The 13,806-nt window shown below is 36.9% G+C and overlaps 1 protein-coding gene across 1 annotated transcript in view; it reads left to right on the forward strand.

Annotated features, from left to right (window-relative positions):
• The window catches only part of PKHD1L1 (PKHD1 like 1), a 163,575-nt gene that overhangs the window by 128,227 nt on the left and 21,542 nt on the right, over window positions 1–13,806 (forward strand). Inside the window, exons 63-68 of the mRNA XM_003256116.4 lie at window positions 1,181–1,271; window positions 4,463–4,611; window positions 4,696–4,818; window positions 5,678–5,789; window positions 5,872–5,988; window positions 11,571–11,736. Of these exons, the coding sequence (XP_003256164.2) occupies window positions 1,181–1,271; window positions 4,463–4,611; window positions 4,696–4,818; window positions 5,678–5,789; window positions 5,872–5,988; window positions 11,571–11,736 (758 nt within the window). The remainder of the gene's footprint in view (window positions 1–1,180; window positions 1,272–4,462; window positions 4,612–4,695; window positions 4,819–5,677; window positions 5,790–5,871; window positions 5,989–11,570; window positions 11,737–13,806) is intronic.

Raw genomic sequence — 13,806 nt, forward strand, 5'->3', positions numbered from 1 at the left:
GGAGGAGATAGCTTCCTCCTGTCTTTACCTATGACATACAATCAAAAGAAATTTAAAATAGTTATCTTTGAAAGACGGGATAAGGATTGAGTTTTTTTTGTGTGCAACTATTAATACCTTAAGGTGAAATCTGAAAGCTGAAATTTAGTATACATTATTGAGGTAAAAAATATTCTCTTTTTATCTGTTTATACATATTAAATATCAATTCCAAATCTTTAAGGCTATCTATGGCGTTTGAAGGAAAAGGTACTTAATTGACATGTATGAATTTGTGTGACTCTATTTTTATCAAAATATTTAAAAATAAGTGTGTTTGATATGATCACAACTTTTGACTGTTTTGCTGACACCATAGGCAAGAACAAAATGTGTGCTCTATGCTTCCATTTTTTATTACTTTGACTTCGGTTATAAAATAAAATTGTTTAGTAATTACCTAACACTCATGCTAACCTACTTTGTGATTATAGCAAATGTTATGTAAACTAGTCAATGTCTCCACTGAATCTTATGATCCACTCTCATTGCCTTAGTTGTCCTTTTTTAAATAAATTAATCAAATTGGTAACAAAATATAACTAAAAAGAGCTTGCATCTGTAATCCTAGCTACTTGGGAGGTTGAGTTAAGAGGACTGCTTAAGCTTAGGAGTTTCAGATCTACCTGGGCAACATAGCGAGACTCTGTCTCAAAATATACACATATATGTTATATATATTCTATATATGCATACTTTTATATAAATATATATTTATATTAAACATATATAAATATAATATATAAACATATATTTATTTATTTTTCGGTGATCACAACTTCCTGAAAAAAGTGTTAACATTCTTCTTACCTTGTTATAATACTGGAATTTGTTCTGTGCCTTGTAAATTTTAAACCACATTCAGTGGATTTTGTGACTGAAATAAGAAATAATCTCTTTAACGTAGTTTTTAAATGAAGTCCAGGCTATAGTACTTAATGATGGTTTTACACCAAGAACCTAGTGTAATTTCATAATTTGTAATGAAGTTTGAATGGGGTAAATAATAAATAAAAATTTTCCTCCTGAAAATGTAGTCATAATTAAAGGTTTTCATAAGTATATTGTCATATACTTACTTTCAATTTATATAAATGTTTACTAGCCTGATGCACAGTATTTTTTTTAATCATTGCACTAGATAAATAGAGGGACCAATACAGTTTTACAGAATAATATAGTGGCTGGATTTGGAAGAGCAGGATACCGCATTGATGGTGAACCTTGCCCAGGTAAGTCTTTTAAACCAAGAATCGCTAAAACTAGGAAATAACTTGTACAAAATTGTTAAAATAAATAATTATTGTTTGTTAATTCAATATGTAATATCTTTTCCTTCTGGGCACTGAAATAACTCAACAAGATAAGTTATTTCAAGATAACACTGGATCTAAAAAAATAAATAAATAGGTTTCTAAGGAAAACTTTATTTTCCCAAGTTTATGATCCCAAAACTCAAATGACAACTTCAGTTCTTGATTTGGTTGGTATTGGGACAGTAAGTACCTCATCCCACCACTATTTTAAAAGAAACATCACCTATTATAGAGATACATGTCGACATATGCCATTATTTTAACTTCTGCTTTGACAGAATAAATGTTCACTATTCGTATGTTAAAACTGCATGCATCAAAAAGTCAACGAACATGAACAGACACTTCTCAAATATAGATTTCTCTACATTGGATTAGTAAAAATTAAGAACTAACTGAGCATCTACTCTTTTGGCAAGGCTGTAGGGAAAGCGAAACATTTACACCTTGCTGGTTGAAGGACAAAATAATATAATCTCTACTTAGGGTAACATGACAACATCTACCAAAATCACATGTGCCATTTACCTTTGACTCAGTATTTCCACTTCTATGAATCTAGCTAACAGTTGCCTTTACAAACTTAGAAAATTATTTATGAACAAGGTTATTCATCACAGCATTGTCTGTACTAGCAGAAAACTGAAAGCCACTTTGTGTCCTGCAATGGTAGAATAGTTATATAAAGCCAGACAATGGAACGAACACTAGACTACTCAAAGAAAGAAGGCAGAAGAGTTCAATGTATTGATATGAAGAAATCTCTAGAATATTCTTAAGTGCTAACTGGAGAGTGCAAAATAGTTTATATAATGCTATTTTAGGTATAATATCTATAAAATATGTTTTGTGGAAGAAAGGGAAGGAATCAGAATGTATATGGTATTTGTATTTACATAAGGAAAGTATAAAAGTCATAGAAAGTAATTGGGAACAAGGAGACTCAGTACTTATAATTGTATACTTTTTAAATAACGTCTATATTTTCAACCAATAATTTATAATAAATAATTACCAGATCAAAAAAGTAAAATACATAATAAATCTGCAGACTTTACCCTCCAAGAAATTTAAAGAAATTTAAAGGAATTTAAAGAAAATGGGACTTTCTTTGAGAAATGTATGTCCCTTCCAGAGCTGATTTTAAAAGAAAAATCTCAGTATAGTTACTTTTTAACAGCTTTATTTGGCATGATTTATATAGCATAAAATTCACCTTTTAAAAATATACCAGTTAAAAGTGTATTTATTTTTAAGATTCTTTGAATCAGCATTTTTTTCTGTCAATTCAAACATTTTTAGACTTAAGCTGGTTTTATTCTTGTGCAAAATACATTTTGAAGGAATGAAAACTATTTTGTCAACATACTTAACTGATTCCTTGATATATGCTCTTGCTAAATATTTTAGTTCCCAACCATTTAAAGTGGCTTTTCTTTGACTTAAAAATTTAAAATATGTAATTTCTTTACAACTTCAATAAAGTTATCCTTATGGATTTTTCAACATCAAAATATCTTTGAATATGAATATTTACTAGTATGTATAACGCTATGTGATGCATTTTTCAGTGACTATGTTGATATTCCTAAATAATTGAGACTATTTATAAGGAGATTTTGGAGTTATAGCAACTGAAATATGCAACATCACAGAGGAATAAAGAGTTTACGTTCCTGTAATGGTACATCAATTTATTCAATCCATCCTCCAGACAAGAGTCTGGGAAACTGGGGATAGTGATATACACTAGGTTCAGGGGTCAAACCCTATTTGTCCATGCATCTATATTGTGTGACTCTAAGGGAGAGAAATTTAAAAATCTTCTTTTAATAATAATAATTTTAATAATGCAGGAAAATTATCAAAACCAGGAAGATCATAAATAAAATGTAAAACCCAATGGACTAGGAAGAAGGGAAAATCAATAGAAGATAAAAGGAAACAGATATCAGGGAACCTGAACAGGAGAGCTGGTATTAAGTACAATTTAGGAGGTGGTGCTGCTCTTTAGAGACAATCCTCCAATTCATGACTGTTTGGGGAGGTAGTTATTAAGGTTATTGAACTGATTTGGACATAAGTAAAACTTTCATGAAAATCCCGTTTGTTCTATATATTAATAATGAGTATAGTTGCCATTTATTGAGAGTATTTTCTAGGCACTGTATGTAGGTTATTTCATTTTATTTTGAAACAATTCTGAATTAGTCATTAAAACTTTTTACATATGAGGAAACTAAGGTCCTAAAAGGTTAAACAACTTTCCCAAGATAATGCATACACCAATTGTTAAAATAGTTAAAGACCACCTATCTCTGTACTACCTTCTAGGCTCCAAGAAATGATGGTGAATGAGCTAGGCGCAATGTCTTCTGTCATGAAGCTTACATCTTAGTAGGAAAGAAGAGATGGATAATTCATAAATAATAATAAAAATATCAAGTGAAAGGAATTTTAATTGTAATGTAAAGTGACTGAGGTGTTATTTTGTATCAGGTATTTAGGGAAGGTCTTTTAAGGAAGTGACATTTGACTTGAAAATGGGATTGCCAGAAGGACATAGCAATGGAAAGATGTTCCGGGGAAGCATTTCACAGACAGTAAGCTGTACCACTGTGTTTCAAGTTTAGGCTTATTTGTATCTAAATCCCATGCTCTTTCTAATTAAATTAATGTTTACTTTAATCAGATAAATAATGTAAGGGTGTTAACACTAAACTTTTGCAAATGAGTATACAGTTATTTTAAGTAACAGTGAAGAGACTAGTTAGACAAAAGTAAATACTAATTAGAATAAACCAGGCGAGGTGGGGCATGCCTGTAGTCCCAGCTACTCAGGAGGCCAAGGCAGGAAGATGGCTTGAGTTTGAGACGAGTTTGAGTAACATAGTGAGACTCCATCTCGAGAACATTTAAAGAAAAACACTAAATAGAGTGAACCATAAATGGCAGAGCCATAAAAAATTTTGATTATATTAAACCTGATATCAGAATTATGTATGTAATTTTGAAAAGAATTTTGTTAACTTTAACTGATACTGCTTATTAAAACTATATTACATAAAATGTAGTGTTCATTCTCTGGTTCTATATTTCCCTCCAAGGCCAGTTTAATCCTGTGGAAAAGTGGTTTGACAATGAAGCCCATGGAGGTTTATATGGGATCTATATGAACCAAGATGGCCTTCCTGGATGTTCTCTTATACAAGGATTTACCATTTGGACATGCTGGGATTATGGAATTTATTTTCAGGTAATTATGATTAAAGATGGTGATTGTTTATTTTCTTTTATGATTGTCCTTAGTATTATGTGTAACCTGCAAATTCTATTGCAGACCACAGAGAGTGTGCACATTTATAATGTGACCCTGGTTGACAATGGAATGGCCATTTTTCCAATGATTTACCTGCCAGCTGCTGTATCACACAAAATTTCCTGTAAAAGTGTACAAATTAAGGTAAGAAATTAATACAGCCACACCATGGAGAAAAAAATAACTCGGAGAAGGGTGGAATTTCTGAAGGACTAATAAGAATAATCTCCTCAACTTTTATCTCTGTCTCGCCCACACCTCCCTGCCTTTGTTGCCACTGCCCTCTGCCTAAAAAACTGTTCTTTTTTTGGGGATGGAGTCTCGCTCCATAGCCCAGGCTGGAGTGCAGTGGCACAATTTCGGTTCACTGCAAACTCCGCCTCCCGGGTTCACATCCTGCCTCAGCCTCCCGAGTAGCTAGGACTACAGGCACCTGCCACCACGCCCGGCTAATTTTTTATATTTTTAGTAGAGACGGGGTTTCACCGTGTTAGCCAGGATGGTCTCGATCTCCTGACCTCATGATCCGCCCGCCTCGGCCTCCGAAAGTGCTGGGATTACAGGCGTGAGCCACCGTGCCCAGCAAAAAAACTGTTCATTCTTATCTCTCCTCCTCCCTTCCCTCTTCTTGCTTATCACCTGCTAATCTTGCAATAGTTAGTTAAATTTTCACTCCCTCTATGAAGTTTTTTCTGAGCCAGTTTAGGTGGTAATGACACTTCTTCCACTTTTTTGTTCCTACCGTTCCCTGGATGTATTTATCACAAAAACATAACATATCCTTATATATAATTATTTACATGTCTGTATTCCCTCTCCTATTCTCAGTGTCTTTCCAGTTGGGGTAGCAACCTTTTTCATCTTTGTTTAATGAATGATCCACTTTTTGAATTTATAGTTTGCATTTTATTTACTACAGTAGAATTTAATATTATTCATTATCATGTTTTCCTTTAGTAAGAGCTGTTATTAATGCTATATTGTTTGGCTTATTTCCAAACAGAGCTCATTAATTGTTGGAAGTAGCCCTGGGTTTAATTGCTCTGATGTCCTAACTAATGATGATCCCAATATTGAACTCACTGCTGCTCATCGGAGTCCTAGATCTCCGTCAGGTGAAAAATTTGAAGCTTTAATGTTGTTGTTCATATGAGTGCATATTCAATTTTCATTAACTTTTTTTTTTTTTGGTAACAGGTGGGAGAAGTGGGATTTGTTGGCCTACATTTGCTTCAGCTCATAACATGGCACCCCGAAAGCCCCATGCAGGGATCATGAGTTACAATGCCATCAGTGGCCTTTTGGACATCTCAGGCAAGTACACAGTCTTTTACAAATCTTCTCAATTAATTTCTGTAAACAATATGTAGAGGATAACTAATAATGTTTCATTGTTAGTAAAAATGATTTAAGTGAATTTTTATAACAATCTGCTCAATATGACAAAAATCAGACATCAGAGTCAATTTTGAGAATGGTTTCTTGGCAGGATTCTTATACTGCATGTTGAAGAACTGATGTTAAATTTTCCTTCTAAAACAACAACAACAAAACACTGGTATTTGTGATTTAATATTAATTAATTTATATAATTTGTAAATGCCCTTTCATGTAAGTAGGATTACATATTATCATCCCCTTTTAAAATTGAAGAACCTTAAGCTCAAAGAACTTTAGTGCCTGGCCAAATTCCCACAGCTATTGGCACAGCTAGAATTAGAATAAAAATCTTCTGATTCAAACTCCACTGCTCTTTCACTGAACCAGGATGGCTGCTTAGAAATGTAAAATAATTATATATAAGTTAATGTAGTAAACACATCAATTATTTTCATTTGGCCTATTAAATAACACTGTGCATTTCCTGTTTTAATGGAGCAAGTCTCCCTTCCAGGATAATTTTAACCAGTGTCTCTTTGAAGAAAGTAGTTCAATAAGTTAGACATCTAAGTTTTAACATATTCTTCCTCACAACTTTAGATCCCAGAAATGTGAAACAAATGAGCAACATTTTTAAGTGTTAATTGCAATGCTGATACCCTTGGAGGAAATTGTATAACATGCTACATAGGTTGTAATTGAACATATATGGCTTTTAATACATAATGTGCTCCAGAATATTATAAATATCATGTGGCAATGAAACTGCCCTTATGAAATGAAGCCTTAAAATTGAAATTTATTGAAATAACATTAATAACCATTATTCTTTCATATGATATAGTCTTTTAAAATAACATATAAAAGTTGGTTGACTGAGATTCCCTAGAAACAGCCTTAGATGAGGACTTTTATATTAGTGGCTTCTTGGAACGCCTAGTAGAAAGGGAAGGAAGAGAACAGGGCAAGGGAAGTTGCTAAGCAAGGATGTGATATGAGCTGAAGGGCAGCTACACTTGATGCCACTGGGAAACTCTAGAGTGTAAGTTAAAATTGCCATGGAGTTGATCCCACATTTGGCGAGGTGGGTGGGGGATGAGAGTCATTTGTATCCCCATGTTAGTTTTTGGTTACAGCTGCCCCTATGGGGATGACCTTGATTTCCCGTGTATGTGGCTCCTTTTTGGCTAAGCTAATTGTCTGGGAAAAGGGAGATTTGTTAACAGCCAATATTCAAAGAGATGAGAGATGGGTGTACCAGCCTGTATCCACTTTAGTCCTCTCTTGGGACCACTGGGATCTACTTGCTTTCTTCATTTTTAGTTATATTAAGTTATATATGATTTCTCCGAGATTCTGCATGGTCACAATTTCTGGGAAAAAATTTAAGAAGAGGGTTTGTGGTCACACTGCCATAGCTGGTCCCTAAACCATAGATGATACTCATCATCTCTCTCATCCATCACCCTTTCTAAATTTCTGTCTTCCTTGGTTAACACTTCTGCTTGTCAAGATGGCTTGCCTGGTAGAATGGCTCAGACCCTCATCCCTGTTATAAATAGGCCCCTGGTCCACAGTGGCTCACGCCTGTAATCCCAGTCCTTTGGAAGGCCAAGGCGGATGAATCATGAGGTCAGGAGTTCGAGACCAGTCTGGCCAACATGTGAAACCCCGACTCTACTAAAAATACAAAAAAAAAAAATCAGCTGGGCATAGTGGTGGGCACCTGTAATCCCAGCTACTTGTAAGGCTGAGGGAGGAGAATTGCTTGAAACTGGGAGGCAGAGGTTGCAGTGAGCCGAGATCACACAACTGTACTCCAGGCTGGGCAACAGAGTAAAACCCTGTCTCAAAAAAAAAAAGAAAAAAGAAAAAAAAAAGTCGCTGGTTTCTGTGTCCTTATGAAGCCATGACTTCTGTACTTGCCATTTTACAACTAACAGTGGGCATATACCCCAGTGGATCATGTGAGTGCATCCTGCCTTCATTCTATAGAATAGGCCTACCTCTGCATGGTGATCAGGATCAGTTACTTCTGCCAGATGGTAAATGCTTTCTTTGTCTGATGAGAAGCCTGAAGTGACCATGAGGTAGGTATAGCTTTATTTTTATTGAGTCACTTACTGTATGTCCTGCTGAAGCACTTCTCATCTGGGAACTATGACCTCCAGACTCATAGAACCTAAAATTATAGTATTGGAAGCACAAGTTTCCCAAGTGAACTTCCAGGGATAATGGTGAAAACAGTTACTCCTACTTCTTGCCTTCAGTACCAGCACCCATGTATTCTATATTTTTGATATTTACCACCATATAATGCCTTTTGTTTTAGGTTAATAACACATTTTTTGCAGGTTGTCATTTCCAAAGTTGACACCTCAGCTGTGCCTTCAAGAATCTATTCCACCAGTCTTTTGGGGTGACATTCTCCAGATGCTATACTGTATGATTGGAGCAATTCTTCCATTGTGATCCCATTGTCTTATGCTCACCCCTGTACCTATTTTGTCAAACGTGAGTTCTTTAGTCCGGGGTGATGTTATGCAGGAGCCCGTGCCATTAGATCACTTTGTCAGTCCTAGTATGGTGGTGCTAACTGAAGCCTTGTAAGAAAGGAAAACTCACACCAGGAATACATGTCAGTACTACTCAGCATGAATTGTTACCTTTTCCAGGGTGGAATAAATCTGATGTCACCAACTTTAATTTAAGTAATCATTTGATTTCCTGAGGAATGGTAGTATGCTAAAGACTACATTTTAATTTCTGTGCCAGGCAATTTGGGTCAGACATTATGTAGTAGAAGTAGCTCCACTAACATTGGAAAGAAGGTGTCCATGCTGTTGGATCCATGCATAGCCTCCATCTTCACCAAAAAGGCTACTCAGTTCATAAGCTGATTTTGTAAGGGCTGGGGTGGCTGAGGACAGAGATTAACTATTTGTTGGACAAATCATCCTGCCCATTTGGTTTTTCAGGTACTCTTCTGTATTGAATGCTTTTTGGTGGGCAATAGCATGCCTTTTGTACCCATTTTGACAGGTCTATCCACATGTTTTTTCCTGAACATCCAGTCTACTTCCTTCCAGGCCCCTTACCAACCAGCTAAGCCACTCATCACTACCCAGGAGTCCATATTTATCCTTACCTTAGATCAGTTCTCTCTCCACAAAAAGTAGGTGACCATGTGTACTACCCAAATTTCTCTTAATTGGAAAGATCTTCCCACACCACACCATACCACACCACACTCATTCAAGGCCACCTCTGAGTTGGGCTGAAATGCATTGGAATTATATAATACATCCAATATAATACATCCAATTTCAATATTCCCATTTTTGAGCCTTTGACCTGCATTTTTCTCACAACATGTCATGGAAATTTGGGCGTTTCTACTTAATGTGGGTCATCACTATTTCCAAGCTTCTAAAAGTCATTCCAGCAACGTATTAGAACTGGCCATACTAGTGTACAATTCCCTTGGAACAGGTCCTGTGGAAGATAAGATTTGTCTTGTAAGGCTCTGTTGAGGTCCCTGATGATTTCAAGCAAGCAGAGCAGGAAGTTACTTTCTAATAAGAAGGAATATACCACTTATACACATCCAGAGCATTCAGCACATTCTGAGACTTCAAGGTCCAAGTGGCTCTTCCCACATATCTCCATCTAACTTAGCATCCCACTTTGTTTCTGTCAGGGCCTTTGATGTAGGGGATTTGGCAGGGCTCAGAACCCAACCATCTCTTAAGTTGTAAGGTTCCTCTGATCTTACACTTAGATCCTGAGATTTGCTTTGAGTGTGTGAATGACCACCATAGTTTCCTTTTCTTTCTTCAAAGCATTAATAAAGTAGAAGCAGAAATGGAATTCTTATGCAAGTGGCTTATTGAAGGTATGCTCTCAGGAGAAAGGGAGTGACAGAAGTATTAGAATAGGGCAGAGGAAGGAGCTAAGCAAGGATATGACCTCAGCTGAAGTCCAGCTTCTTCTACCTGAAACTTCAGAGAGCTGTGGAGTACAAATTGTGCCAAATATTTTTCCCACATTGAGGCAAAAGGTTCTTCCATATCTCTTGTCAGTCAGGCATAGCTACTTGTGGTAATGGACGGAAGTACATAATCTCTCAGGTGAGGGAACTCTCAAGTGGCTAAAGGCAATTCTTTAGAAAAGACAGCAGCTGGCCAGGTGCAGTGGTTCACGCCTGTAATTCCAGCACTTTGGGAGGCCAAGGTGAGTGGATTATTGAGGTCAGGAGTTTGAGGCCAGCCTGCTCAACATGGTGAAACCCCATCTCTACCGAAAAAATACAAAAATTAGCCAGTCATGGTGGCAGGCACCTGTAATCCCAGCTACTCAGGAGGCTGAGGCAGAATTGCTTGAACCCAGGAGGCAGAGGTTGCAAGAAGCCATGATCATACCACTGGACTCCAGCCTGGGCTACAGAGACTCCATCTCAAAAAACAAAAATAAAGACAAAAACAAACAAAACAAAGCAAAAAAACAGAAGACTGCAGCTATGAGTGGTTCGCAGCCAATACTTATAGGAGGAACTAGGGGTTGGGTGCACTGGCCCAGTAAAGGAGATCTGGGCAGGGCACAAACAGCATCTGCTACTGTGATATTTTATTAATACTCATCTACAGGTTCATATTCCTGTATATAGACTCTTCTTAGGAGAAAATATAATTAAGAAGGGGCATAGATAAAACATAACTGATTTAAGAATTTTAGAGGTCACCTTTTGCTTTTCTGTTTAGAGTTATTGGATTTTAAGTACAATGGAGATTAAGTTTTTTGATCCAATCAATTTTCTCTTTTAGCCACATAACATATACAAAGAAGCCAAGGGAAAAATAGTGGTTCATTTATCTTAGCTGGATAACAAACAACCCCCCAAATTTAGAGACTTTAAACAACCATTTATCTCATGATTCTGTGGATTGTCAATTTGGACTTTGTTCAGCTGGATGGTTTTTCTGCTGGTCTTACCTGGTCTTGTCCATTAGGTGCCGTCAGTTTACAGGATGGCTACAGGCTGGTTAGTCTAGGATAGCCTTACTACCATGTCTGGTGGTTGGTGCTTGCTGAGAGTTGGTGCTTGCTGACAGTTGGTGCTGGCCATTAGCTGGGGTGATAGGAGTGATAGAGCCCCATGTATCCCAGGCTTACTCATATGTTGGAAGTCACAGAATTCCCTGGAACACTAAGAAAGAGCAAGCTCCAATATGCAAGCACTCTCCAGATCTCTGTTTATGCCATGATTGCTATTGTCCCATTGGCCAAACCAAGTTACATGGCCAAGCCCGGAGAAAATATGGGAGATCATTACCCAGTGATATGGATATTGGGAGGCAACAGGCTACAACAAATAGTGGTAGACTTATTTACCATATCAGGCAAGAGCTCCATGTTTAAGGTAGTGACAAAAGATGTGTTTGGCAGAATGTGCATTAATTCTGATTTTATCACTTTCTTTACAGAAAATAATCACTTATCTATTATTTATGTTTTAGGTTCAACATTTGTTGGATTTAAGAATGTTTGTTCAGGGGAAACTAATGTTATATTCATTACTAACCCTTTAAATGAGGATTTACAGCATCCAATCCATGTGAAGAATATAAAACTGGTTGATACTACTGAACAATCAAAAATATTTATACATAGGCCTGATATAAGGTAAAATACATAAAAATTGTGGTTTTTCTATCTTTATAGTTTTTCATTCTCACTTCCTCCTGCTCGAGATCTGAGAAAGTTGGCATATTAAAATAACTGCCAGTTTTTATGATACTTTAATGAGCATTATGAAAATTAAGACCATTTAATAATGTAAATCTGAACGTTCTCAGATGAGTTTTTAAAACTGGGCTTTAATATGTATGTTTTCTCCCATTGCTTTTTGTGTGTGTGAATCATCAATAACATCATCATTGTTAAATGTGAAAGCTATAGATGGGGTCTGAAGTGTGTTATACATTAATATCTTTCCATTTAAGAGCAGGCATAATGTGCCTGTAGTTCTAGCTACTCAGGAGGTTGAAGCAAGTGGATTGCTTGAGCCCAGGAGTTTGAGGACATCCTGGAAAATACCTCTGCCACTCAGGCTGGAGTGCAGTGGTGCTATCATGGCTCACTGCAGCCTCAAACTCTTGAGTTCAAGCAATACTTCCACCTCAGCCTCCCAAGAAGCTGAGACTACAAGCACAAGCCACTATGTCTGGCTTAATTAATTAATTTTTTTTTTTTTTTGTAGAGATAGGGTCTTTCTGTGTTTCCCGGGCTGGTCTTGAACTCCTGGCCTCAAGGGTTCTTTCTGCCTTGGCCTCCCAAAGCACTGGGATTGCAGGCGAGAGCCACACACACAATTTTTTTGTTCATTTCTCCAATAACAGTCATTAATGGATAAGAGATATCTCTTATTATTTCTTCCCTTTTTCTTATCCTTTCTGGTTACCTATTGCTTCCAAAATATCCTATCACAGGCACCCCAAATGTGCTCGGAAATTAAATGTCAGCCATTATAATCATTGTGATTATAAATACACATAAACTTAGAACAATGATTATCTGATCACAAAGGTCAGTTGGTGTCAGGACATTTCCAGAAGTGATCATTTAGATTCTAAGTCATAGAATAATATATCTAATAATTCCTACATTTATTAGAAGCACAGACCAGGAATTTAGACATAAGACAATACTGGAGGCAGAAAAAATTTTATTACTGATCTTTGACCATTTTCAGCTTAGGGGAAGAGAAAAGGAATTATGTTCTGTATTTAAATAGGCATCTCAGCCGATCATTGTGGCTAGTGCCTGTAATCTCAGAATTTTGGGAGGCTGAGGCAGGAGGATTGCTTGAGCCCAGGAGTTTGAGGCCAGCCTGGGCAACATAGGGAGATACCATCTCTATAAAGAATTAAAAAATAAAAATTAGCGGGGTGTGGTGGTGTGCACCTGTGGTCCTAGCTACTCAGGAGGCTGAGGCAAGAGGATTGCTTGAGCCCAGGAGGTTGAGGCTGCAGTCAGCTGTGATCACACCACTGCACTCCAGCTTGGGCAACACAGTGAGACTCTGTCTCAGAAAAAAAGTAGGCACCTCTTCAGATAAATGTAATATTTCATAAATTGTTTGACTTCATCTGATTTTGCTTTGCTGACAGCCCAACACTTACTTATTTAATTATTGTTGAATTCAGTGTTTGGGGGCTCAATGGAGCCCCTCCTCAGTAGGCAGTTATTAGCTCTTATTTAGTTGTCACTGAATCTTTCAGATTCAACATATAATTTTAGTTTCTAAGTCCTGAAGAAAATACCACGTTTTCAAATATGATTTTTCTGAGTTCTGTGCTTGCAGGCGATGCCGTCAGTGCTCTCCCAGATCTTTACGAGGCAGTGTACCCAGCCCCCAAATGTTCTCAGTGTTGGCCAATAACAACCCATGGCTTTTCAGAACTTTGCTCGTAGCCAAATAGAACTAGCCGTAGGAGTCCAAAGTGTTCCCTCCCACCACCCTGCAGTCCCTGTAAAATGACTGACTGATTCAGGAGTACAAGACTGGCTGCTTTGTCTTAAGGTGGCAACAACTCTGCTGTGAGGTTCATATGCCAGAGGTTTTCCTGGGATCAGATTAAAGCTAGTGGATAAACCACTTCTCTTCTCCCCCTTTTGAGAGGATTCTTTTGCTAATTTACTTGAACAAAAATCCACATATCAGGCTTTATTTCTTGGGAACCTAGACTAAGA

Source organism: Nomascus leucogenys, chromosome 16 (assembly GCF_006542625.1).
Source record: "Nomascus leucogenys isolate Asia chromosome 16, Asia_NLE_v1, whole genome shotgun sequence".
In the NCBI taxonomy this organism is placed as follows: Eukaryota; Metazoa; Chordata; class Mammalia; order Primates; family Hylobatidae; genus Nomascus; species Nomascus leucogenys.